Source organism: Bombina bombina, chromosome 4 (genome assembly GCF_027579735.1).
Source record: "Bombina bombina isolate aBomBom1 chromosome 4, aBomBom1.pri, whole genome shotgun sequence".
Taxonomy (NCBI): Eukaryota; Metazoa; Chordata; class Amphibia; order Anura; family Bombinatoridae; genus Bombina; species Bombina bombina.
In genome coordinates, this window is record NC_069502.1 from 1,129,938,108 (window position 1) to 1,129,964,538 (window position 26,431).

General features: G+C 35.1%; 1 protein-coding gene across 3 annotated transcripts in view; it reads right to left on the minus strand.

Annotated features, from left to right (window-relative positions):
* Nucleotides 1–26,431, minus strand: part of ESRRG (estrogen related receptor gamma) — a 263,696-nt gene that overhangs the window by 43,420 nt on the left and 193,845 nt on the right. For all 3 annotated transcript variants that reach the window (XM_053712498.1, XM_053712499.1, XM_053712497.1), the window contains one exon: nt 24,501–24,662. In XM_053712498.1, coding sequence (XP_053568473.1) covers nt 24,501–24,662 — 162 coding nt within the window. The remainder of the gene's footprint in view (nt 1–24,500; nt 24,663–26,431) is intronic.

Consider the following 26,431-nt stretch of genomic DNA (forward strand, 5'->3'; position numbering starts at 1 on the left):
TAGTTAACTAGGAAATGCTAAAGTAACTTGGAAACCTGACTTTTAAGAAATGCTGACTCTCCTATGTGAATTGCCATTATGACCCCAATGCTCTTCCTTTCTCCGGCTCACACTTTATATGTCCAGGGTCAATTTGTGATCCTACTAGAAACGTGCTGACTAGCCAAAGGGCCGTTTTTATTCAGGTAATTAATTCTTTTTTCTATTGTAGCTTTAGCAGGTATGAAGCCTATCATAAAGACAAAAAATATTTCCAAGATTTTTCTACATTTAACACATATAAAGAACAAATATTTTCAAAAAACAATATTCTAGTTTAGCTGCTTCTAATATATTTTACTTACAACTATTGTATCACAACTGCCAGTGCGTTATCACACTGTTTGGTGTTGTTTGAGGTAGTTGAATAAACAAGTAAAATTATACTCAATTTAAAGCTCCATTTAACCAGAGTCATAGCTTAAAACAAGGGGCGGACTGGGAATAAAAAGCACCCCTGGAAAAATATGAAGACCAGCCCTATTTTCCATTGAGTCGGTAGAATTCACAGGCCCCATTTTTCTTAAAGATGATTACTGGGATACTCCTTCCCCAATATTTTTTTCAGAATTAAATTATATTACTTTGAATTAAATAAAAATGCCAAATTGTTGTTATATAAGCACCCTACAACCCAATTGCAGCCATTAATCTCCCCTTTAAATTGTAGTTTCCCAGCCCCAACTACTGCAGCCCACCGGGAAATCTCCTGGTATCCTGGTAGGCCAATCCGGCCCTGCTTAAAACTAATTTCTTTTTTTCTGTAAATCTTGGAACCTGCACCTCTGACTTGGCCAAATACCTCTCCAGTGGGCCTATTTATCAAATGCCTTGCGGACCTGATCCGTCAGTGCGGATCAGGTCTGCAAGACATCACTGAATGCGGAGAGCAATACGCTCTCCGTATTCAGCATTGCACCAGCAGCTCACAAGAGCTGCTGGTGCAACGCCGCCCCCTGCAGACTCGCGGCCAATGGGCCACCAGCAGGGGGGTGTCAATCAACCCGATTGTACTCGATCGGGTTGATTTCCGGCGATTCCTGTCCGCCTGCTCAGAGAAGGCGGACAGGGTTATGGAGCAGCAGTCTTTAGACCGCTGCTTCATAACTGCTGTTTCTGGCGAGTCTGAAGACTTGCCAGAAACACGGGCCCACAAGCTCCGTTCGGAGCTTGATAAATGGGCCCCAAAGAATCAATCCAAACTGCACAAAAATAAATAATGAGTTATTAACCCTACTTGTACGTTTTATACCAGTAGAAACTTTTACACTGTTTGTGCCCAAACCCGATCCCACAATAATAATGCAAGACCATTTCATAATGGCCTCATAGTACTTTCATAGCTTGGCTATGTACAGGAGCAACGTCTAGTTAGCCTGGGGGTGGAGTTATGAGGTCTCATGGGCAGATCTGGATGCTTAGAGCAATGCTGTGCATGCATAGGTAGGGTATGAGTGTATATGGGCAGCGTTCAGTGGTCTGAGTGTAAAAATATGGATGTGGTAGCAGTACCAGCGACAATCAAACAGGGGTAAGGTTGGCAACGCTCTCCTCTCATAATAAGGCATTATAGTTTGGCTCTATGAATGCAAACCTTGCAGGCATATCACTAGCCTAGAAAAAAACAAGCAGAAATGCTCATCTACAGCAACCACTTTATATATCTTCTTATTCTCACTTGCCTCCTTTTTAATCCCAAAACCTCTTGAGCTTCCTATTACATTTTGTTTGTTTTTTAAATCTGTATCTTTCAGTGTTTACCTCTTGCATAGGGAACTTAACAAAATCTCCCTAAGCAGATCCAGTCACTTAAAAATAAAAATGCAGAGCAGCAGAACATTTATCTGTTAGGTTATTCCCCCTTTGTGCCACAGACTGGTTTGTTTCATAGCAAGTCCAGGATGACTTGTGCTGTGCTGCCTCTATGGCTGGTGGAAAAACAGAAGAGAGATGAGGCACTGATAGTGCAGACAGATACTATTAATGCAAATTTTACCCTTCACCTCCCATACAAGCAACCACCTGGTTCTCTTAAGCTGCTGGGCCCACTCTGTCAACAAACATTTTAGCTGCCTGTTTCTTGCCTTATTACCTACGCCGTGCGCCAGAGATGTTCTGCAAATGAGCATGTCTCTGTACATGTGTTTCACATTAAATTCTGGATTTTCAGCCCCTGGGAGAATCGATTTATTTCCTTACACAAACTTATCCACTACTTTTATTGAAGTTGAGCAAGCTGAGACAATAGACCATGTGACTGCTATAAACAGCTGTAAGCTGGTTAGTGTCAGATAAAAGAAAACCTGTAATTCTATAGATAAATGTTTTTGTAACACAATCTATATACAGTATACAGTAATACACCTGCTGGACACTGTTTAGATAAAATATACATCGATGCTTAAAGCTTTTACAAAACAATTATGTTCTATATTTTTATTTATTTTTTTACACCTAAAATATTTATATTGTTTTTGTGTTTCTCTGTGGAGGCTTGGATTTCTCCACTAATAAAGATGCACTAGCTGTCCCTATTAGCCAGGTAGAATTAAAGGGGTACTAAACTCAATTTTTTCGTTCATGATTCAGATAGAGCATACAATTTTAAACAATTTTGTAATTTATTCTTATTATCATTTTTTTGTTCTCTTGCTATCTTTATTTGAAAAAGCATGAATCTAAGCTTAGGAGCCAGCTCATTTTTGGTTCAGAATCCTGGGTAGCGCTTGCTTATTGTTGGCTACACTATTTAATATATTTATTTTGTTAGCAATTTCCAACACATAGAGGTCAATCATAATCCTTTAAAAACATGTATGAAATGAATTATCTACAGAAATCTTTATAGACTTTAATAGTAGTTTTCTGTTGAAAATCATTAATACATTTTATTAAAGGATTGTGATCGATTCCACAGCATGAAATGAATGAGTACAAAGTCATTTTAACTAAATAGAACATTTTGACATTCAGTTTCTTCCTTTTCGAATATCACAATTAAATGTTGCAACATCTCAAATTTCACAGTTTTGTTAACCCCTTGGTTACCAGAGGTGCTGCAATTCTCTGAGTGTCTCTATCAGTCAAGAGGTTAAGCCAAACCAAAAATCTGTCCATGCCTATAAATGTAATGTCCATAAGACCAATTAATTATAGTTGGTGCACTCACTGCTCTTAGTGGTGATTGTCAAAGCGCTCCATCCTATAAACCCCTCCTTCCACGGGTCCCATTCATGAGGTTAAAGTCTCAATATTCAATGAAAAACAACATATTCGAGGAATAATGGCATCTTACTAGGTAAGTTGTTAGTTAATAATGATTGAAACATAAAAACGTATGGTTGCATTATTAATACAACCAATATACTAAGATCTTTATATTATGCTACCTAATGCGTTTCACGCAATATCCTTCTTAAAGATACTGTATAGTATCAGTATGTTTGAGAAAGCACAGATTTTATTGCGTGAAACGCGTCAGTTGGCATAATATAAAGATCTTAGTATCTTTGGTCCATTATTAATAATAGCCACAATAAAGTGTTTATTTTTTAATCATTCCCTCATCTGCATGTTTTCTATCTCTGTAACGAACTAAAAACTTACCCGGCAAAATTCCATTATTCCTCAACAATGTTGTTTTTGATGCCTAACATATTCCTAAACCTAACGTTATATGAATTATGACACTTTATAGGCAACATAATACTTGGAATGAGTCAGTACTTTGAGCGTCCACCATGATATGGAATATACATATATATAAGTTGAAAATTCTTGGGAAGTGAAGGAGCTTTACCTCTGATTCTTACTCAGGGGCCCACTGCTAATAAGCTCATATTGTCATCCAGTAATACAAATTAAAAAATAAAATATTCATAAAACCTTAGATATTAAATTCAAAACGTAATTCTGTATAACATTAATGATTAGGCCTAGTAAAAAAGTAGAGGGTATTTTTTATGTTATCTGCTTTCCCTGCAATATATTTTTTAAATTATAGATTTTCCCCTGCCCCCAAAAGAATTACCCTAGAACATGCTACATGTTGTCTGTTTGATTACTAAAGGAGCTAATGTGTATCTGCCCCTAATTGATAATACGCAAAAGACTTTACAATGGGTACGTCCCTGGACTGCAAGCGAACGGCTTGATTACGAGTTTTGCGGTAAGCTGAAAAAGCAGTGTTAACAGGTCCTAACGCTGCTTTTTCACTACTGCTGGTATTACGAGTCTTGCAGGTTTAGGGGCACCACACACTTTTTTGGCCTTACCGCAAACAGACTTACGTAAAGTTCGTAAACCCTTTTTCTATGGGACTTCCATAGCACTGGTATTACGAGTTTGTCCTGGGAGGCCAAAAAGTGAGCGGTACACCCTCTACCTCCAAGATCCCTAACGCATTCTAAAGTCAGCAGTTATGAGTTTTACGCTACAACGCCGTAGCATAAAACTCATAACTAAAGTGCTAAAAAGTACACTAACACCCATAAACTACCTGTTAAACCCTAATCCGAGGCCCTCCCGCATCGCAAACACTATAATAAAAATTTTAACCCCTAATCTGCCGCTCCAGACATCGCCACCACTAGAATAAACCTATTAACCCCTTAACCGCCGCACTCCCGCCTCGCAAACACTAGTTAAATATTATTAACCCCTAATCTGCCGCCCCTAACATCGCCGCCACCTACATTATACTTATTAACCCCTAATCTGCCGCCCCTAAAATCGCTACAACCTACATTATATTTATTAACCCCTAATCTGATGCCCCCAACATCGCTGCCACCTACCTACATTTATTAACCCCTAATCTGCCGTCCCCAAGTCATCGCCACTATTCTAAATTTATTAACCCTTTAAACCTAAGTCTAACCCTAACACCCCCTAACTTAAATATAATTTAAATATATCTAAATAAAATTACTATCATTAACTAAATTATTCCTATTTAAAACTAAATACTTACCTATAAAATAAACCCTAAGCTAGCTACAATATAACTAATAGTTACATTGTAGCTAGCTTAGGGTTTATTTTTATTTTACAGGCAAGTTTGTATTTATTTTAACTAGGTAGAATAGTTATTAAATAGTTATTAACTATTTAATAACTACCTAGCTAAAATAAATACAAATTGACCTGTAAAATAAAACCTAACCTATGTTACAATATCACCTAACACTACACTACAATTAAATCAATTCCCTACATTAAATACAATTAAATAAATTAAATTAGCTAAATCACAAAAACCCCCCACTAAATTACAGAAAATAAAAAACAAATTACAAGATATTTAAACTAATTACACCCCCCCCCAAAAAATAAAAAAAACCCTAGCCTAAACTAAACTATCAATAGCCCTTAAAAGGACCTTTTTGCGGGGCATTACCCCAAAGAAATCAGCTCTTTTACCTGTAAAAAAAATACAAACAACCCCCCCAACAGTAAAACCCACCACCCACACAACCAACCCCCCAAATAAAAGCCTAACTAAAAAAACCTAAGCTCCCCATTGCCCTGAAAAAGGGCATTTGGATGGGCATTGCCCTTAAAAGGGCATTTAGCTCTATTGCTGCCCAAAGCCCTAACCTAAAATTAAAACCCACCGAATACACCCTTAAAAAAATCCTAGAAGTCTTCACCCAAGCGGCAAGATGTCCTCAACAAAGCCGGCAGAAGTGGTCCTCCAGACGGGCAGAAGTGGTCCTCCAGATGGGCAGTGGTCTTCGTCCAGACGGCATCTTCTATCTTCATCCTTCCGGCGCGAAGCGGTCCAGCTTCAAGACATCTGACGCGGAGCATCCTCTTCTTCCGACGGACTAACAACGAATGAAGGTACCTTTAAATGACGTCATCCAAGATGGCGTCCCTTAGATTCCGATTGGCTCAGCCAATCGGAATTAAGGTAGAAAAAATCCTATTGGCTGATCGGATCAGCCAATAGGATTGAACTTCAATCCTTTTGGCTGATCCAATCAGCCAATAGGATTGAGCTCGCATTCCATTGGCTGATTGGAACAGCCAATAGAATGCAAGCTCAATCCTATTGGCTGATTAGTTTAGGCTAGGGTTTTTTTATTTTGGGGGGGCTTTTTTTATTTTGATAGGGCTATTAGATTAGGTGTAATTAGTTTAAATATCTTGTAATTTGTTTTTTATTTTCTGTAATTTAGTTTTTTTTTTTTGTGATTTAGCTAATTTAATTTAATTTATTTAATTGTATTTAATGTAGAAAATGTATTTAATTGTAGTGTAGTGTTAGGTGTTAGTGTAATTTAGGTTAGGTTTTATTTTACAGGTAAATTTGTATTTATTTTAGCTAGGTAGTTATTAAATAGTTAATAACTATTTAATAACTATTCTACCCAGTTAAAGTAAATACAAACTTGCCTGTAAAATAAAAATAAACCCTAAGCTAGCTACAATGTAACTATTAATTATATTGTAGCTAGCTTAGGGTTTATTTTATAGGTAAGTATTTAGTTTTAAATAGGAATTATTTAGGTAATAATTGTAGGATTTATTGATATTTATTTTAATTATATTTAAGTTAGGGGGTGTTAGGGTTAGTGTTAGGTTTAGGGGTTAATACATTTAGAATAGTGGCTGCGGCGTTGGGGACGGCAGATTATGGGTTAATAAGTGTAGGTAGGTGGCGGCGATGTCCGGAGCGGCAGATTAGGGTTTAATAAGTATAATGTAGGTGGCGGCGATGTCCGGAGCGGCAGATTAGGGGTTAATAAGTATAATGTAGGTGGCGGCGATGTCGGGGGCGGCAGATTAGGGGTTAATAAGTGTAAGATTAGGGGTGTTTAGACTCGGGTTCATGTTAGGGTGTTAGGTGTAAACATAACTTTAGTTTCCCCATAGGAATTAATGGGGCTGCGTTACTGAGCTTTACGCTGCTTTTTAGCAGGTATTAGACTTTTTCTCAGCCGGCTCTCCCCATTGATGTCTGTGGGGAAATCGTGCACGAGCACGAACAACCAGCTCACCACTGACTTATGCAGCACTGGTATTGGAGTGTAGTGTGGAGCTCAATTTTGCTCTACGCTCACTTCTTGCCTTTTAACGCATGGTTTGTAAAAACCCGTAATACCAGCGCTGCAGGTAAGTGAGCAATGAGAAAAAAATGCACGTTAGCACCGCACAGCTCATAACGCAAAATTCGTAATCTAGCCGATAGTTAACAAATTTTACATTTGTTTTTTTTTTTTAAATTTATTTTGTGCAGAGAACTGTTTCTTTTTTTTTTTGCAGTGTAATGCTTAATTGCATTATAAAAAGGACTGTAATGATTCCTTTAAACTCCCCACGCTTGATTCCACTGTGTTTATATTTTACAACTGAGCAGTCATTTTATCCCCTTGGTTGTCAGTAACACACATAAACAATAGTGATTTGAACCCCTTGGGTGCCATGAGCACATACACACAGCAATGGTTTTGCACCCCCTTGGGTTATATTTCTAATGCATAGAGGCATTAGGAGGCCCTTTAATTTTAGCTGGCATCCATGGTACTTTAAAAATACTGGACATTTACTGTAAATACTGGACAAGAATTATTTTAAGGGCAATTTCTACAGCTGTTTTACACTCACTATTTTTAAATTACCAGATGCTTTTCTACACAGATATCTCCTTGTGGCTTCTAAACAATATCTACAGCTTTCTTTCACTATGTTTTTGCAACCCTTACGCCTGAACGTCAAAGTCAATTTAGTGCATTACACTTTGCTGAATAAATCAGAGGTGAATTTCTTGCTTAAAGTGAAAATTTGATTTGCTAAAAGGAGCTTGAGGCAACTATTAATCAATATCTCCAGAGTGTCAGAGCTCAAGCAATGATAGACCTGTGTCAATTGGGAGGTTGTGTAGGGCAGACAGAACGCAAAAGCTGCTAAATGCTGGGGAGTCTCATTATGACAAAAGGTGATAGAGTATCATCTAGCAGATCACAGAGGTTGTTCACATGAACCCTTTAAAAATAACAACAGTAGGTTTATCATTAAAGGGGCAGTAAATGTGTATTCCAATACAAACACAGCAGGTTCTGTCTGCTTAAAGCATTTTTGTTTTTTTCTCTGCATTACTGATCCTAGATGAAAGACTTGACAGGGTTGTGTGACTGCATCTCTCGAATGACCGAACAGCTATGTTTTGCTTGGGAGCTGTAATCATTCCGGATTGCTAGAGGATGTCAGAATAAAGGGACAGTGTCAGTTCTGCCCACTACACACTTGACTCCACCCAAATCCATGCCACACCCTAACCTGCCCTTCGTGTCACAGCTGAACGCACAAAACACTGATGTGTGACACCGTACAAGGCTCCCTTACATCCTTGTCCCAGAAAGTCTTTGGGAAATTTGGAGATGTGTGACACCAATCACCTATCACGGTTATGATGTCAGGTTCCACCCACCTATACAAACACTCTGTATCGCAATATAGAGAAAATGTTTCATGCTATAATGTCTTAACGTTTGCACATAATGTATTACTAATGTATTAATTGATAGGTGATTGGTGCTTGAAACATATCGGCACTGAATCCCTCCCTCCTAATTACATAACACTATATTGATACCTTGAAACCAAGGGAGATCCGTGGGGTTTAGTCACAATATGATACATGATTGATAGGCAGTATTGATAACTTTTAAGTGGGGCTTGAAAAATATCGGCCCATAATAATAACTGATATATAGTTGAATCAACTGCCTGAGACTGTGAATTTAAGTTGTATGATAATGTATTAGGTACAGATGCCGTGAAACTCATTACAATACATATATCTATTCGCTAAGTATTTAAGAGAGAGAATTAAAAATATCTGAAAGGGATTTCTCTTTGTAGTTGATATTAGAAGCAACAGCATTGAGAAGCAAAATATCTAGACTGGTTTAATATTACCATAATTATAACTGTAATCGAGTATCCCCTAACATATATATTACGGCATAAGCCCCTAGTCACTTTTTAACACTTTCTTGACTTTTTTCATTCCTTTTTATTTGCCTGATTAGCGATTGTGCAGGAGGGTAATAAGGAATTTAACCCTCTTTTCAGACATTGCAAAGGATTTGTACTTTAATCTATTTTCTCTTCTTATGAGATTTTTATGGTTATCAATAAAGACATTATTTTAATCTTTTTCTAAAACACACTCCACACCCATTATATTGTTATTATATTAGAGCATGCAATTTTTGCATTTGATTGTTCCTTTAAATCTTTTTTATCTGGTGGCATATAAAATTAGGCTTTTTAAAACATATTGCAGTTTTATTTTATTTTTTTAGGTGGATGTTCCTTGGCTCATTAAAGGGCATGTCACTGTGAACCAATAAGGCTGCAGGATTTGTCCTTATCAGTCAATAAGCAGTCAATCCCTAGGGATGAATTATGCACAGACATGCAAGTTAAATAGATTTAACTTAACCTATTTAATATGCAAAATACTATAATTATATTTAGGTTCAACTGCTGATTTTCTTATGCATGATATATCTTAAAAAGTCATTTTAAAGATAAAAAATACACCTAGTAAAATACAAGTACATTTTTAATGTGTTTTAGATGGAAATCTGGAATTAGAATTGCAGCAACTGTGTTGCCTCCTCAGTGTCACATAAAGCACAAAAGGAATGAAGAAACAGTGGCATTTGCTTGGTGATTGTGTTTTACATATAACTTCCACTAATAGAAATGACTCATTTGCATAGATCTAGATGGAAATAATCAACACTGAAGAATTTCCGTTTGATTAAACATATGAAAGAGCCTTTGTTTTGGGAGAAAAATAGACAAATGCAGAGTGGTGGTGTCAGCAGAGCAATTTTAGTAATACTGCGGTATATGTAGGGCCATATTTACATAGTGCTAAATGAGCATTATCTGTCTATCTATCTACACACAATACTATACATAGTGGTAGATAGATAGACAGATAATTTTAAATAGATGATATATAGATAGATAGATAGATAGATAGAAAGATAGATAAATTATATACTGATTGATTGATAGATAGATAGACAGAGAGATGATATATTGATAGATAGATAATAGATAGATAGATAGTAGATAGATAGACATAGATATATAGTAGATGATAGATATAAACAGATAGATGATCGATAGACTAACAAACAGACAGTTAGATGATCGATAGATAGATAGATAGATAGATAGATAGATAGATGTTGGTCTTCCCTCAGCATGAAGGGGATGGCTTCATAGGTTTTATATAGCAAACTGTGGGTGGAGCTAAGAACCTGAATAGATGGACCATGGTAGGGAGTGTTGTCATTTTTCCTTCCTCTACCTTTAATTGGATTTGCCTATTAGTTGTGCCAGCTAGTGGGTAAGAGATCAGCTCATTTGTATAAAGCAATATTTAAAAGGAAAATAAATGTTATATAGATATATATGGAATGGATAGAAAACAAGCAGACAAAATAGCAGCAGCAGATAGCTTGAAAATAATTAAAGGGATATGAAACCCAATTTTTTTCTTTCATGATTCAATTTTAAGCAACTTTTTATATTACTCCTATTATTAATTGTTCTGGGTAGCGCTTGCTGATTGGTGGCTAAATGTATTATAAATAATAATAGGATTAAATTATAAAGTTGCTTGCTCTATCTGAATCATGAAAGAAAACATTTGGAAAATCACAGTTTTGGATCTAAGCGGATGGTTATTTATCTAGGTTCCCCCTCTCCGTGGCTCAGCATTTCAGACAGTACATCACAGCAGCAGATTAAGGAGAAATACCTAGTTGTTAACACTGCTGCCAAAGACATGAGTGTGCATAAAAGCCTACCTAGGTATGCCTTTGTGTTAAGGAACAATGTTTTAACAAATGTATTGTTTGTTTTTTTTACATTATATTCTGCCTGAAACATTAGTTTTTGTTGTTGTTCATTTTCTGTCCCTTTGACCAGTGCATAAAATGCTACAAGTGTAAATCCTGGATTTTACATCAATCTTTTCAGATGCAAATTGCTTCAAAGTACCTTTAAAAATGCAAAATATTCTACACATAAAGCTGCCCAAAAAGGGCCATTACTTTAAAATAAGCGACATCAGTCACTTTCATTCATTTAATGCAATAGTTTTAAAATGACACCGGCGCATGGCATAGGCAGTCTTTATTCAGAGTAATCTTAAAATAAGTCTTTAGGAAAATCCCCCCCACCCAAAAAAAAGAAACATGAATATTGTCCTTTTCAAGGAGCTGTGCTACAATAATAATGTTTCATAAAACATTTAAACAAGCACTAAAATATTCAAAACATTCTTATATTGGCTCCATAAAAACTATTCCCTGACAAAACAGCTTGTCTCAAATAAAAATATTACTGTTTTCACCTGTCATTTAGCATTTTTGTACCAAATTGGGAACCTTCCCACTTACCCTGTATTTTTTTTTTTTTCAATTAATATTTAAAACATTTTTTTTCCTCTCAAACAAGGAAAGCTGATTTCAGTAGTCTAGTTAGTATTTTCTCAAGCATGGAAACATTTTAGAGAACATTTTCTTCTTTTATCTTCCCGTTACGCACATCTTAAATAGCTTAATGTTTCCTGCCGCCATTTAGGACAAGGGGACTTTGCACATTTTTCTGAATGTCAATTAGACACTTACATTACAAAAATGGTTCTAGAGCAATTCTTAAATTGTGATCTGGCTTCAATCAAATCATCCTCTGCGCTAAAGAACATCATATTTCATTTAGTACAGTAATACTGGCATTAACCCCTCAGTGACTATTGTCAGAGCTGGCAGTGAAAAGGTTAGGGAATTGTGCTGTATACGACTATATAATGAGTGCACTCAGCCATTTGTTTTCTGTTAAAGGAACAGTCTACTCCAAGCAAATTTATTTTAAAAAAATATAGATAATGCCCTTACTACCCATTCCCCAGCATTGCACAACCAACATTGTTGTATTAATATACTTTATAACATGTCTCTAAGAGGCCTATTTATCAAAGGTCAGATCAGGTCCGCAAGACCTCGCTGAATGCGGAGAGCAATACGCTCTTCGCATTTAACATTGCACCAGCAGCTCACAAGTGCTGCTGGTGCAACGCCACCCCCTGCAGACTCGCGGCCAATCGGCCTCCTGCAGGGAGGTGTTAATCAACCCGATCGTACTCGATCGGGCTGAATTGTGCCAATTCCTATCTTTAGACCGCTGCTCCATAACTTATGTTTCTGGCGAGTCTGAAGACTCGCCAGAAACACGGGCCCACAAGCTCCGTACAGAGCTTGATAAATGGGCCTCTATGTCACTACAGAACGCCACTTATCTCAGTGCATTTCTATAGCTTTTCACACCAAGACACTGCTAGATCACGTGTGCCATATGGAGTTATTCATGAGGCAGCACTAATTGGGTAAAATGCAAGTCTGTAAATAGCACTGAAAAAAGGAGGGCAGTCTGCAGAGGATTAGATACAAGGTAGAGGTAAAAATTATATTTTTATAACCATGATGGTTACGCAAAACTGGGGCATGGGTAATAAAGGGATTATCTATTTTTTCAAACAATAAAGTTTTTGGTGTAGACTGTCCCTTTAAATGGAAAATATGACTTTTTTTTTTTTTAACTTGTGACACAAGAAAATAAGACACGTTTTAGTAGCAAAAAAATGCCCAGATGGTTGATGCAATTTTTTAACCCATCTAATTTTCAAGTGACCCTAGATAGATAGGGTTGCCACCAGTACTCACTGCAATTCAGTATGGACAAGCAAACGTCATGATCCTAGGGAATTTTGATATCTTCATTTAGGAATAAACAAAGGTAATTGTTCTGCAGAATTCTGTATTTTTAAAGGACTACTGTATCATACATGTTTTCCTTAATGTGTTACCCATAACTTATTACCAGCTGTTAAGTATTACATTTATTTTAAAATGTTCTTTTAGGTTTTTTCATCCAGTTTCTTCCAGAAATACATGATTTTGCTCATTGAAACCACCACACACAATGAAACGTTTATAGAAATAAGATATAGCCCGCTTTTCCTGCAGACTCTGCCTATTTCAATAGACATGTTCCAAAGAGTGGTAAATTCAATGACCAAAAACAGCTATTTAAAAAATAAACCTAAATAAGCAATTTTCAGTAGTTAATATATATTTTACAATATAATATCCCTTTAAAAGACATTACATTTGATTGTTATATTTAAAAAAATTAAAGTACAAAAGGTACTATCAGTTTATCAGGACAGTCATACTTCAGAATATATCTTACAATTTTCTTGTCCCTAAAAAGACATATTGTAGAGTGACTTGATGATGAATAAGTGAAGGTATGGCTGTAGCGGTAACTGTTTTAAGAAAAGTAAATTAAGTAGCAGAAGACATAAATTCAAATGTGGACTGCTGCCTTATGCCTGTCTGCCCAAAGCAGCTGGCACCTGGGATGAAGGAAAGTGTCAGTATTTTGTGAAATTTTCACATTAAAAAATGGCCGCCAAGTGCATCCTGCATGCGTAGCATATTTGGTCATGTGACACAGCTGGATGGAAGCAGCCCACTATCAATCTATGGGGATCACTGACATTTTTTTAAAATTGATAACTTATGGTCAGAATGTGAGAAATTGATTTCCCACTTGCCAGGTGTTTAGTATTGAGCAGGCTGTTCAGTAAAATCTTAGTCCCTTAGGATTAGCTAAATGTAATAAAATGCCTCCTTTGCCTAAATATATTACTGATGTAGAGCAGAAAGGAGTGAGGGGCAGTCAAGGGGGTCAAATTACTTCTATTTACATATGCTACTTTCAGCGAAAGAGGTAAAATAATGCATGCGTGTGTTACCAGCAGTCAAGTGGTAAAATTATTGCACAGTTGTGAAAAATATACACCATGAGATTTGAGAGTGGAGACTAAGGTACAGCTCTTGGGGGGGGGGGGGGCATTGTGTGACCTTACCTACCTTAGGGCCCAGTTACCAACAGATTGCCCAGTATGTTTGTGCAGGAAAGCTGGCAACCCAATCCTCATTTAGGCAATCATATAGCTCAAGGGGAAGTTTAAGGCATACTAAATGTGTTTATTAAAGTCTGAGTGATTATGTAAAACCAAGTTACCATGTTCATGTCATTCAGACATACGTTATACTCCCCCTCTGCTGAGCCTTTTAATTCTCTACAATGAGACTGTTTTTATACCTTTGTGCTGAACAATTTATCAGTAGTTTTGCCTCCTTTTCTGTGAATTACCCACACAAATGATATGATGTTTTACACTATGAATAAGCCACTACCCAGTATACAAAATAAAATTTAGAATAAAAATTCACTCCAAATATTAGAATGTAAGCTATATATATATATATATATATATATATATATATATATATACACACACACATATACTGTATATATATATGTATATATATACTCACACACACATATACATATATATATATATATATATATATATATATATATATATATATATATATAGGTCAACCAAAGTGGATTACTGAACAGTGAAGAGGAAACAGTCTCAATGACTAACTAAGCACCATCAGCATTTCTGCTAACGAAGTTATATCTAAATATTTTAATCTGACACAAATAACAGCAATAGCCCTGTTCAGAAGGCTGCTAATCTCCTTATCACACTGTGTGAAACCTAGCTTCAACCTTTGACTGAGCTTCCAACGTGCACTGAAGCCCTTTCTCGCAAAAAAAAAAGAAGAAACAAAAAAAAAAGGCCAACAATGGCGAGAGAATGAAGCGGAGTGTGGAAGTACCTCCATATCTACATAAAAGAGATTAGAGACGACAGCATTCAATTTTACAGCTCAATCATATTGTGTTAGCATGAGCTTATCCGAGCGCAGACAAAATTGAAAGAGAAATAAAAAAGACTTGGGCAGATAGTAACTGGAAAAGTGAGGCATGAGCAATTTCAAAGGATATAAAAGCGTTCTCGTGGTGGGGTGCTGTCATTATTAAAAAGGGCTATTAGGGGCAATCATCTATTTTTGTGTCCTTACGCCTTTCTAACTAAAGTCAAGCATTTCCCTAATGTTATTGTGATCGTCTCCATCCGCTAGATAAGGCAAGACCATGCTTCACAACAAAATACTTTCCATTTATTTGATTTATAAATGCTAGGAGACTAATTCTATTTACTGATAAAGATGGTTGTATATGTATTTTTCTCCACATTTATTTTTCATTTATGTTTTTCTTGTTCCGAAGAAAAGGCAACTGTATAAAATCTTCTCAATAGGATGCACCTGATTTTATCATCCACTAACCTAATCTTGAAAAAGACTAAAGAAGAATAAAAAGGAAGAAAATATAATACTTTAAATGTAATATAGTAAAATGTGTTCTTTTACATGGTTTGAATACTTTAATAAGTTATCTGCAGAAGAAGCCTGCATAGTACAGGTCTATACAGGGTGACAACAGGCTTAGAAAAAGTTCCTTTTTCCATTTACTTTCAATAGTTTGTCATATACATGATATATTTGTGAGAAAACATATCATACAGCATATCATTCAAACATAATACTTTATTTAATGATAACATACAGTATATACATTTTACTTTCTTTATTATAAACCAAAGATAAAATAGAATTCCAAGTTCTAGCCAACAAAACAATTGATAACTGGGTATAAGGATGAGTATAAAATATCACTATAGTTTAACAGTTAGTGAAACAGTTGCTACTCCATTCAGTGTCAACTAAAAAGCCAAATTTCTTACTTGCCTGAACATAAAAGTTGAATTTTAAATGTGCAGTAATACATTTTAAATTTGATCAGAATAATTTTGCCCTTCTTTTTTTAAAGTTTTTACAGATTTTGTGACGTGACTTACTGCTGATATCGCAGTGGGCCACATGCTAGCGACATTTCCTGTGGCATCACAAGTGTTAACAATATCTTTCCTAACTTATATGTATGGTAAAATTGAAAACTGAATTTGAAATGAATGTGCTGCTATGCATTTTAAATACAACTTTTATGTCTTTTGTACTGTTAAAGTGGGACAGTGAGAAATTGTACATTTATATAAAAATACCCCATACAATGATAAAAATTAAGATTTAACCAAATAACATTCAAGCCTTTTTTATATAATACTGTGGAACATAAAATATTACAAGTATTTCTGGTACTTGATACATATTGGTGGGTATCTATCCTTCTGTGCCAATCATCTGCTAACTCTTTGTCAGCCAGGTTGAGCCACACATTTCCGTCACTCACGAGCAGGCTAGATGCTTAGATGCAGGCCCATCACATTTGCCCTTTAGTATGTCAAGCCCTCTCTGCAATTTGATTTTTGTCATCTGTGGCTAAATAGTGCAAAGCACAGATTATATCACTGACCTTCCCTTATCGAAAAGCACAGAAAAGGATTGTTCTCTTTTTCTATTTAGTCTCTTAACATAAATGGGGTCAAATGAGCAACAGCCGTTACCAAGGCTACCTTTGGGATGGCAGAAATTCTTTTTACTATGTAGTGAACTTACCAATTTATTGCTATTGTTACATGTTTTATGAGGCAAACATATTAGGTAGCACAGCATTATGGGAGAAAATATTTATGTGCAGCAGGTAAATGGAATGTTGTGATCGCCCTTAAAGGGACATTCCAGCCAAAATTGGAATCCACTTGGATACATTTCAGTGCTGAATAGAAGCATTTTTGTAATATACATGCATTAGCAAAAATGCTTCTAGGTAAAGTTAGAGCTGTTCCAAAAGTGTATTTAAGTATGCACCGTGCACCAGCATTTTGAAAACAGCACTTGCTCAGAGAGCCTAAAGAGCTTGTACCATCTTGAAAAGACTCAATTTGTTAATTGCTGACATTATAGCCCCACTAATGCTCTGAGCAACTGCATTATTTAAAATCCTGGTGCACCGAGAATATCTAGCTATGTTTCACATGCATGTGCAGAGAAAAATTCTAACACTAAAACAGCGATAACTATTACTAGAAGCATTTTTGCCAATACCTCTATATTGCAAATATGTTTCTAATCAAAGATGTAATTCAACGATGTGCATTATATTTTGACTGGAATGTCCCTTTAAGGTAGATAGTACTCAGTAGATCAGATATGAAATCTACTCTTTTTGGTAAAGACTAAACATGTGTGAGCATAGAGAAAGGGTTATCAAAAATAGTTCTTCAAATTAAACTTTTTTTTAAAAAAAATATATAAATAATATGTATATGTAATAGTATATTTAATGTTCTGCTTGTGATTGGAGATTTTAAAGATAAGAGGACCCATATTTACAAATGTGAAACCAAGCAGACAATACTTTATGAGCATTGAAGGATTTAACATCTAAAACACAATATAGATTATGGAGTTAGATGCCTCTGAGCACAGACGTGCAGTTAAAATTTACTCACTATGCCCTGAATTTTAGGAATGGGTTCTTTATCCCCATAAAAATGGCAGAAAAAAATGGTCCCTTAGATATTTGATCTACAGCTTCAATTTTTCTATATAACTTATGTAGTTGTAATCAAATCTCACATTTTGCTATATTAAATGTCAAATTTGAATATTCATTGATTTCTGTGACTATCCAAGTCTGTAAGAATCCACGATCAAACGCTAATATATGTTTTAAATTTGTATTTTTAAATTTTTTTCTAATCGATACAGATATTTAGAAAACCACTCCCTTAAAATTGTATCTAAACCTATCCTGTTTTTACAACATTAGTAGAGACCTTTTTTCTTAAAATGCTATGAAACTCAAATATTTTCTTTTGTGAGTCAGACAGAGCATACCTTTTAAAAAAAAGTTTCCAATTTACTTCTATAATCAAATGTACTTCATTTCCATAATATTTTTGTGTTGAAGAGATACCTAGGTAGGTATCTGGAGCACTATACGGCAGGAAATAGTGATTTTGCAAATGGATAACATTTTTGAAAAACTGCTGCCATATAGTGCTCTAGAAATGGGCCGGATCCTAAGCATTCGTCCATGCTTTTCAACAAGATACCAAGAAAATGAAAAATTGATTATAGAAGTAAATTAGGAAGTAGTTTTAAATCGGCTGCCATTCTCTGAATCATGAAAGAAAAAAGTGGGGTTTGTATCCCTTTAAAGGGAGATGAACTGTAAAGCAGATATAATTTTGTCAAACCTCCATTTATAAACATTTTGACTATTTAAATACATCAAATCAAGAAATTAATAATACCCGATTCCACTCCCACCTGCAGCAACTGGAAGATCAGCCAATAATCAATAAGAGTGTGCCGGAGGTCACACCGTGGGAGGCTATGTTGCCACCTACTGGCTGATCTATTGCAATTACAGGAGGGAGCAGGCACAATATATGACAATGTATTGTACATTTTAAGTATTTGCAAACTGCTAAATACATTTTCCAGAAGCTGGCTAGTCAAATACTAAAATGCTGCAATTTATTTTTTGACCTTACAATAAAACCTGAACTGAGCTGTCTTCAGGAAAGTGAAGTGACTAGGATATACCTGTGTCTATATTGATAGAGCTAGTGGAATACATTGCAAAGCCAAGGATATCAAAAGAGTTACATAGTTATTATTTTGGACATTGTGTCTTAAAATATACATCCTCTTACTTTTAATGTAACGTGCTCAAGCCGCAGTGTCCGCTTTTAAATAAAACTATTGTGACCAACAGTAGCAATCTAATATCTTTGTGTGCACACAAAGCTGAGACGCTGATTTCAGGGCTTTTTTTCCAGTAGCTGGGTTGTTTGTGTCTTCTTCTATCAAGCCTGCACGTACTAATCAAAGCGAAAGCAGGTTCTGGGCTTCTGCCGTGTGTGTGACTAGTAGCTGTATTGCTCCATTTAAATGTTGCCTTGATGCAGGTAGCTTGCAAAGATAAAAACCCAAGCTCACCTATTTAACCAGCTTTCACTTAATTTGGGTCCTTTATTAGAAAACAGTGTAAGACAAAGTAGCTGGTGTGGTATAATACAGAGTGATGTTTAAATTAGTTTACAATTTGCTTAGGCTCATCTAGTTCCAGCCCTGAACAAAGCCATTCAGAAATGTCAGCTGCGCTCCTAACCACTGTAACAAATTGCGGCCCGAACGCTGCACACCTAATGACTTCAAATTAGCTTCACTGCGATATTGCCTGACAGTTCGTTACGACTGTTAGCAACATAGCTGGCGTATCATGACCAATAAATTGGTTTCAGTTGGGGCTGGCAAAGGGACTTCCATCAATTTGATTAAAGAAATTACTGTAGCATTCAAAGCATAAAGACAAACTAGTTTAGGGAGAAAGAAAGAAGTTAAGTGTAGCAGAAACAAATTGCTCATACTATTGAAAGCACTTGCTGTGCAAACTCTTAACATCTGAATTTTATTTGGTTAAGATGTTGAATATTTTTCAAATTCTACACTGAGCTGAGCTATGATTTTTGTATGTGTTTTGGAAGTAATGTGAAATGATTGGCAGATGTCATATAATTTAATATATTTCCTTAAGCATTTTATTTAAATGAATAAAGGGTAGAATGGTAAATCATATTATTTACAGAGCCCCAGCATATTCAGCAGGATACGTATATAAGATACATTATAGATAGATAAATAGAGAGATTAGATAGATAGATGATAGATAGACAGGCAGAGACAGAGAGATAGACAGACACAATTAGCATATTTAAGGACTATAAATGTTCTCCTCTAATGCAATGTCTATCAATCAACTCTCTGAACATTGAGTCTTATTAACAACCATAGCCCAATAAAACAAATTGAAACTAGTAATGGTAAAACTAGTTATAACATGTTTATGTATATAGTTAAATATTACAATAACCTTAAGTAAATGTATTGCAGTAATACCCAATAATCCCAAATAAACAAATAGAAAGTATTACCAATTGCAACACATCCACCCAAATGTAAAACTTATGCCAGGAGAAATAACCGCCACCCACAAAATTACAAAAATTCAGAAGCTCAACACTATCAACCAAAAAAGGAGCAACTAGAGGGAGTATATTTCCCACCATGGACTACTGTAAAAGGGTTATTAAAGGGACAGTACACTGTAAAATTGTTTATCCATAAATGTATTTTAAATGACTTGTTATACCAACTGCAGAGTATAAAATATTTGAGAAATTGCATTTTCGGGTTTATTTGTGTATCTGAAGTAGCTGGTTTTGTGCTTTGAAACCACAGCCTATTACAATGGGTTGAGCTTCAGGTAATATCAGATCTCATTATGTTATCACTTTTATGTACACAGACTTGCTTCCTTATCTTATATTTGTCTGGAACTCCAACTCAATACATAGAGAGAACAATGGAAACTTATCATTTTATTATTTAACTATCATGCCCCCCACTGAGGGTGTAATCTATTCTGCTGGCTGTGTTTATTTAGGCTTGTCAGTAGCGTATACGCCAGTATCAAAACTTTCAGTATAGGTTGGGAAACCACAAGCTAAATCAGCTATTTCAAATGCTGAAATATGAGTAAAGGAGCTACTTGCAACCAATTTAATACACTCTAGCAGGTAAAAAGGATCATTGGGAATAATTTAAAGGGGAGAAAGTTTTTGGGTGAACTGTCCCTTTAACTCCTGACATCACCTATATATGATGAAGAAATCATACAAGCATATTTAAGCTTTTAACCTTGTCATTCACAAGACCCCTATGTTGCTAAAGGTCCATGGCTTTCACTCAGTATAATACACAAGCAGAATAACATTGTATTGCCTACTATATACTGTATCTGCATTAATATTATCCTTAATAAGCATAATGTTAACATGTGCTGCCTGATAAAGGAATTCCTGATGTCATGAGTGTATGTCATATCGTAAACACACTGCAAGTTAATGCTGTCATTTTATGATTGATCACATAGCAACTATTGTTTGGAACATAGTTAGTTTTCCATAATGGTTTTAGAGATGTTGAATTGTATAAGGAAACAAGTTCCCTGATACATAACTGACATGCTTAGTATGCCCTGTCATGTTTGGATACCATGACGAAAAAGTAGTAAAACCAACATTTTTTCCCCTACTTTATATGGGGAAGTTTCAGTGTCTAAACTACATCGCAGGTAATATATTTGCCTGATTGCTCTCATTCAAGGTAATATTAAAATCTACCCTCTTACTGTGTCCCGAACAACAAAAATAAAGAACCCTTCCTTGTGTAGAATGTATCAGAGAATTTGCATTAGCACTACGACAGAGAAAATAGTGTACGACCAATGCAGCTCACATCGATAGAGGTGCCTGAGAGGTCCAAATCAAATACAATATAAAGAGAATGACAAAAGAACAGAGCTTCAAGGAAAGTAGCCCTCTCCAAGAAGAATCTTGAAGCAGGATGTAGAGTTAATGGACATGAAGAAGCGCAATCCTACCTCTAAGTGCCGACCTCTAATCAAACTGTTAACCTGGTTGTCTATAACCATCCTCTGTTCTCTAGACAAGCTCAAAAATAAACTATCCTGATTCCAAAAGTTATCTTTGCTGAAAATGTTGTTAAAAGTTAGCTACTTTATACAATAGCATACTGAGGAGTGTGCACATATACTATATATATATATATATATATATATATATATATATCATTCTTCCAAACATTGCGCCATATAGTGATTAAGACACATGCACACTCCTTAGCCTACCTCAGCATGCTCTTCTGGAAATGAGCTAAGGCTCTATGAATGATACCAAGAAAAAGAGGTAAATTTGGTAACAGTAAATTGGATTTTTTTTTTTTTTTAAATGTTAGCTCTATTTGAATCAAGAAAGTTTAATTTTGTCTATGTCCCTTTAAAACTCAAATTAAAGGGAAAGTGCAAGGAGCAGCAGATAAGAGTGCATTTTAGTTAAAGCTGATTCAGGAATATACTTGGGCTGGACTCAATCGCCCCCAGAGGTTTATTTGTTCTGATGACTCTCATTTACATAGCTTTTCTGTAGTCAGCACTCCTATACTGATTTTTTGTTATCCTAGATAGAAGTTTCAACAGATCAGCTGTGTCACATGACAACAAAAGGTAAAGTAGCTATTTGTAAACAGTGGGGGGGGGGGGATTTATAATACATTGTCCCTTTAAAGATTTTTTTTTGTGTATGCATCATTTACAAAGGATAAAATAAACTTCTCCCTACATCACAAATCTTTTAGGTTCCATAGTTTTAGCTGCTTTTATTGTCTTGTTTTCAGCCCATGAAAGTTGCTAAAATCACTCCTTTGCCCCTTTATTTTCGATATTAGAACAGATAAAACCATTTGATACAACATATAAGCAAGAGGTCCCAAACTTGCATGTAAATATATCTGACTAAATATAACCAGCAGATTTACTGAATTGTTTTATTTGCAGTATGCAGTTATTATATGTCCGGTTTTTGCATTGAGGGATGATTTTATTATAGGATTGGTCAGAATGATTGTATAATTCTTCCAAGCACGTTCCTCCTCACAAATCCCAATAACGCTTTTATTTCCTCAACTCCCTCATGATTACTATAGAGGAGTGAAAACGTTCTTGTGAAAGATTTGTAGTATAGGTGAATTCTTTATATTTCAATGCTGCTTGTGAAATGTGCTGCTCTAATAAATAGTTGTGTAATACAGAAAATAAATATGTAGAGAAAAGATTACAAGACTTAAAAACAGATTACTGAATCTTTTTTAAAAGAAATGTATGCGTTAAAGGGAATGTCAATTTTGATGCTAAAGTGCCCGGTTTTTAAAAATTCGTTTAAAAACAGGGGCACTTTAATTCATAAAAATTTACATTTCACTCCTGTTGAGAAAAAAAAACTTACCTTTTAATCTTCACAGCAGCTCCAGCTTCCTCCGGTCGTAGCAAGCCATTTCTGACGTCAGAAATGATGGATAGGTCATCCTCCAATCACGGCTTTCCCCCCGGGGAATCAGTGTCTGATTCAACGCCATGATTGGAGGAAGCCGGATTCCTCATTTTTGACCCAGGAAGAGGATTTGTGATGGGCGAAGGAAGCTGGAGCTGCTGTGAAGATTAAAAGGTAAGTTTTTTTTCTCAACAGGAGTGAAATGTAAATTTTGATTAATTAAAGTGCCCCTGTTTCTAATCAAATTTTTAAAAACCGGGCACTTTAGCATCAAAATTGACATTCACTTTAAAGGGGATACAACTTACATATGAAAAAAGTTATTTAAAATCCACAAAATATTAAAAATAATACACATTATACATTTATCTATATTTTATTGCCATTTTCATGCAAAATAATTTGTTGTAATTATTCTGCTTTCCATGCCCCCTGTGCCAATCAAACTCATTATTATGTTTTATTTATATATATATATATATATATATATATATATATATATATATATATATATATATATATATATATTTATATATTTATTATTATTTTTTTTTTCTTTAATCCAAAGTGGACATAAGGGGATTTACTTATAGGGACACAGGACAAAATCAAACTTTCATGATTCATATAGAACATTAAAGGGAAAGTACACTGTAAAATTGTTTTTCCATAAATGTATTTTAAATGACTTGTTATACCAACTGCAGAGTATAAAATATTTGAGAAATTGCATTTTCGGGTTTATTTGTGTATCTGAAGTAGCTGGTTTTGTGCTTTGAAACCACAGCCTATTACAATGGGTTGAGCTTCAGGTAATATCAGATCTCATTATGTTATCACTTTTATGTACACAGACTTGCTTCCTTATCTTATTTGTCTGGAACACCAACTCAATACATAGAGAGAACAATGGAAACTTATCATTTTATTATTTAACTATCATGCCCCCCACTGAGGGTGTAATCTATTCAAATGCTGAAATATGAGTAAAGGAGCTACTTGCAACCAATTTAATACACTCTAGCAGGTAAAAAGGATCATTGGGAATAATTTAAAGGGGAGAAAGTTTTTGGGTGAACTGTCCCTTTAAAAGACTTTTCCATTTATTTCCATTATCCAACTGTTCCACTGACTTTTTATATGTACACTACTAATGAGCATGTGCAAGAGTTCACAGTGTATACATATATGAGTATATGATTGGCTGATGGCTGTCACATGATACAGGGGGCTGGCAAACTGAAGTACATTTTGAAATTTGTCAGAAAATAAATCTACTGCTTATTTGAAATTAAGAGTGGTATTGTATTGTCTTTGTATTATGTATTTGGTGATTATGTAATTCTACTGCATTTAATGGTCCTTTAAATGTGCCTCTCTAAACAGATGCACAGTCAGAATTTTTAACATGATATTTATGTTTTTAAAACCTACCAAAGCACAAAAATGTAGATGTAGTAAATGCTTAGAAATATATTGATGACTAATTTTCCTTGTGACCAAAAAGACAATTTCAAAAACATACAGCGCAATAAAGTCCTGTTATCTTTCATACCTGGAATATGTTTGGCCCATCCAATGATAACTACCAATTCTCTGTCAGCCAGGTCACAGAGTGTAGTGAGAGCTTTGATGTCGCTATCAGGAACAGTTGGGTCTGGCATAGCATAGATCTTCTCTGGTTCAGCCACTAACAAATGTGACACAATCTTGTTATCTGAAAAAATAGACCACAATATAGCATAATCAATACAGGTAGCTTTCTGTTTCCAAAAACATAGCCATAATGTATGCATCATCATATCTGAAAACCTTCAAAATACCATCTATCAACAAAACCTAGAAATATGCTCCCTGCCAAAAAAAATGTATATATATATATATATATATATATATATATATATATATATATATATATATATATATATATATATAAATATATATATACATATATATATCTCAAAAGAACCCAAACGGAGGTTGTGGTACGGAAGCGGCAATCCCTGGATTTGAAATTTAAAGCAAACAACTTTTTATTTTTTACACTACTGTGACGTTTCACAAAACAAAAAAATAAAAAGTTGTTTGCTTTAAATTTCAAATCCAGGGATTGCCGCTTCCCTACCACAACTTCTGTTTGGGTTCATTTGAGATGCAATTTTCCAAGCTGGACACCCTGGTAACTGAACATTAAGTGAGAGTGTCTGCCTTTTTCATTTCTTAGAGTTGCTAAAATCATCAACAAACAGTTAAAGGGACACTGAACCCAAATTTTTTCTTTTGTGATTCAGAGAGAGCATGCAATTTTAAGCAACTTTCTAATTATCAAATTTCTTCATTCTCTTGGTATGTTTATTTGAAAAGCAAGAATGTAAGTTTAGATGTATTGTAACACACCACTCCACAATAATCTCGAATTCCAGAATTGAGGCATTAAAGTGCTGCTAACCTACATATCTTTTAATAGTGTTTTTTTGGTGAACAACCTGGGTTGTCCATGCTGATTGGACAGCACCAATAAACAAGTGCTGTCTATGGTTCTTAACCAAACATTTGCTGGCTCCTTAGCATAGATGCCTTCTTTTTCAAATAAAGATAGCAAGAGAACAAAGAAAAATTGATAATAGAAGTAAATTATAAAGTTGCTTAAAATTGCATGCTCTATCTGAATCATGAAAGAAAAAAAATTGGGTTCAGTGTCCCTTTAATGTTAAATTTATTTATTTTTTAACTCTAGATTTTGCAATAGAAATGTAAAATACAATGTAATGCTTGTTAGAAGAAAGACGTAATATAAAAATAAAGACACATTGTCTTGCAGAACTATATTAACAACAAGCTTAGAAAAGTGTTCTTTCAAAATAAAAAAAAGAGGTTATCTATATAACACACATGAATTAGTACTGTCTAACTGTGAAAACTGCTCTGAGCTAAGAGGCGGTTTTCAACGGTTTAGAAATCAGTTTGAGCCTAGCTAGGTTTAACTTTTCAAAAATACCACCAACAGAACAAAGCAAATTTGATGATAAAAGTAAATTGGACAGTTTTTTTAAAATTGCAGGTCCTATTTGAATCATAAACGTTTAATTTTGACTAGATTGTCCCTTTAAGTCTTTTTGGGCACAACACAAACCACTACCAGCTCTCTGAGCATAAATACTGGTGCACAAGCACACACAACATATGTTTACATGCTGCTAAAAAAAATCAGTAATAACTTTTATAAGAAGCATTTTTGCCAAAGGAAGTATATTGCAAAAAATATTTTGACCTTTGTATCCCTTTAATAGACAGCTAGATAGATGGATAGATAGATAAACGGATAATATATTTGGTAACAAACTCACTAACATAGATAAAAGTCCAGACAGATAATGGAGTGGAACACACATATTGTAATAAATCCTCATTTTCTAGACATGGATGCAGAGAATGAAATAATTAGGCAGCTCACAAAATGATTCAGTACATTTATTGTTAAGTTAA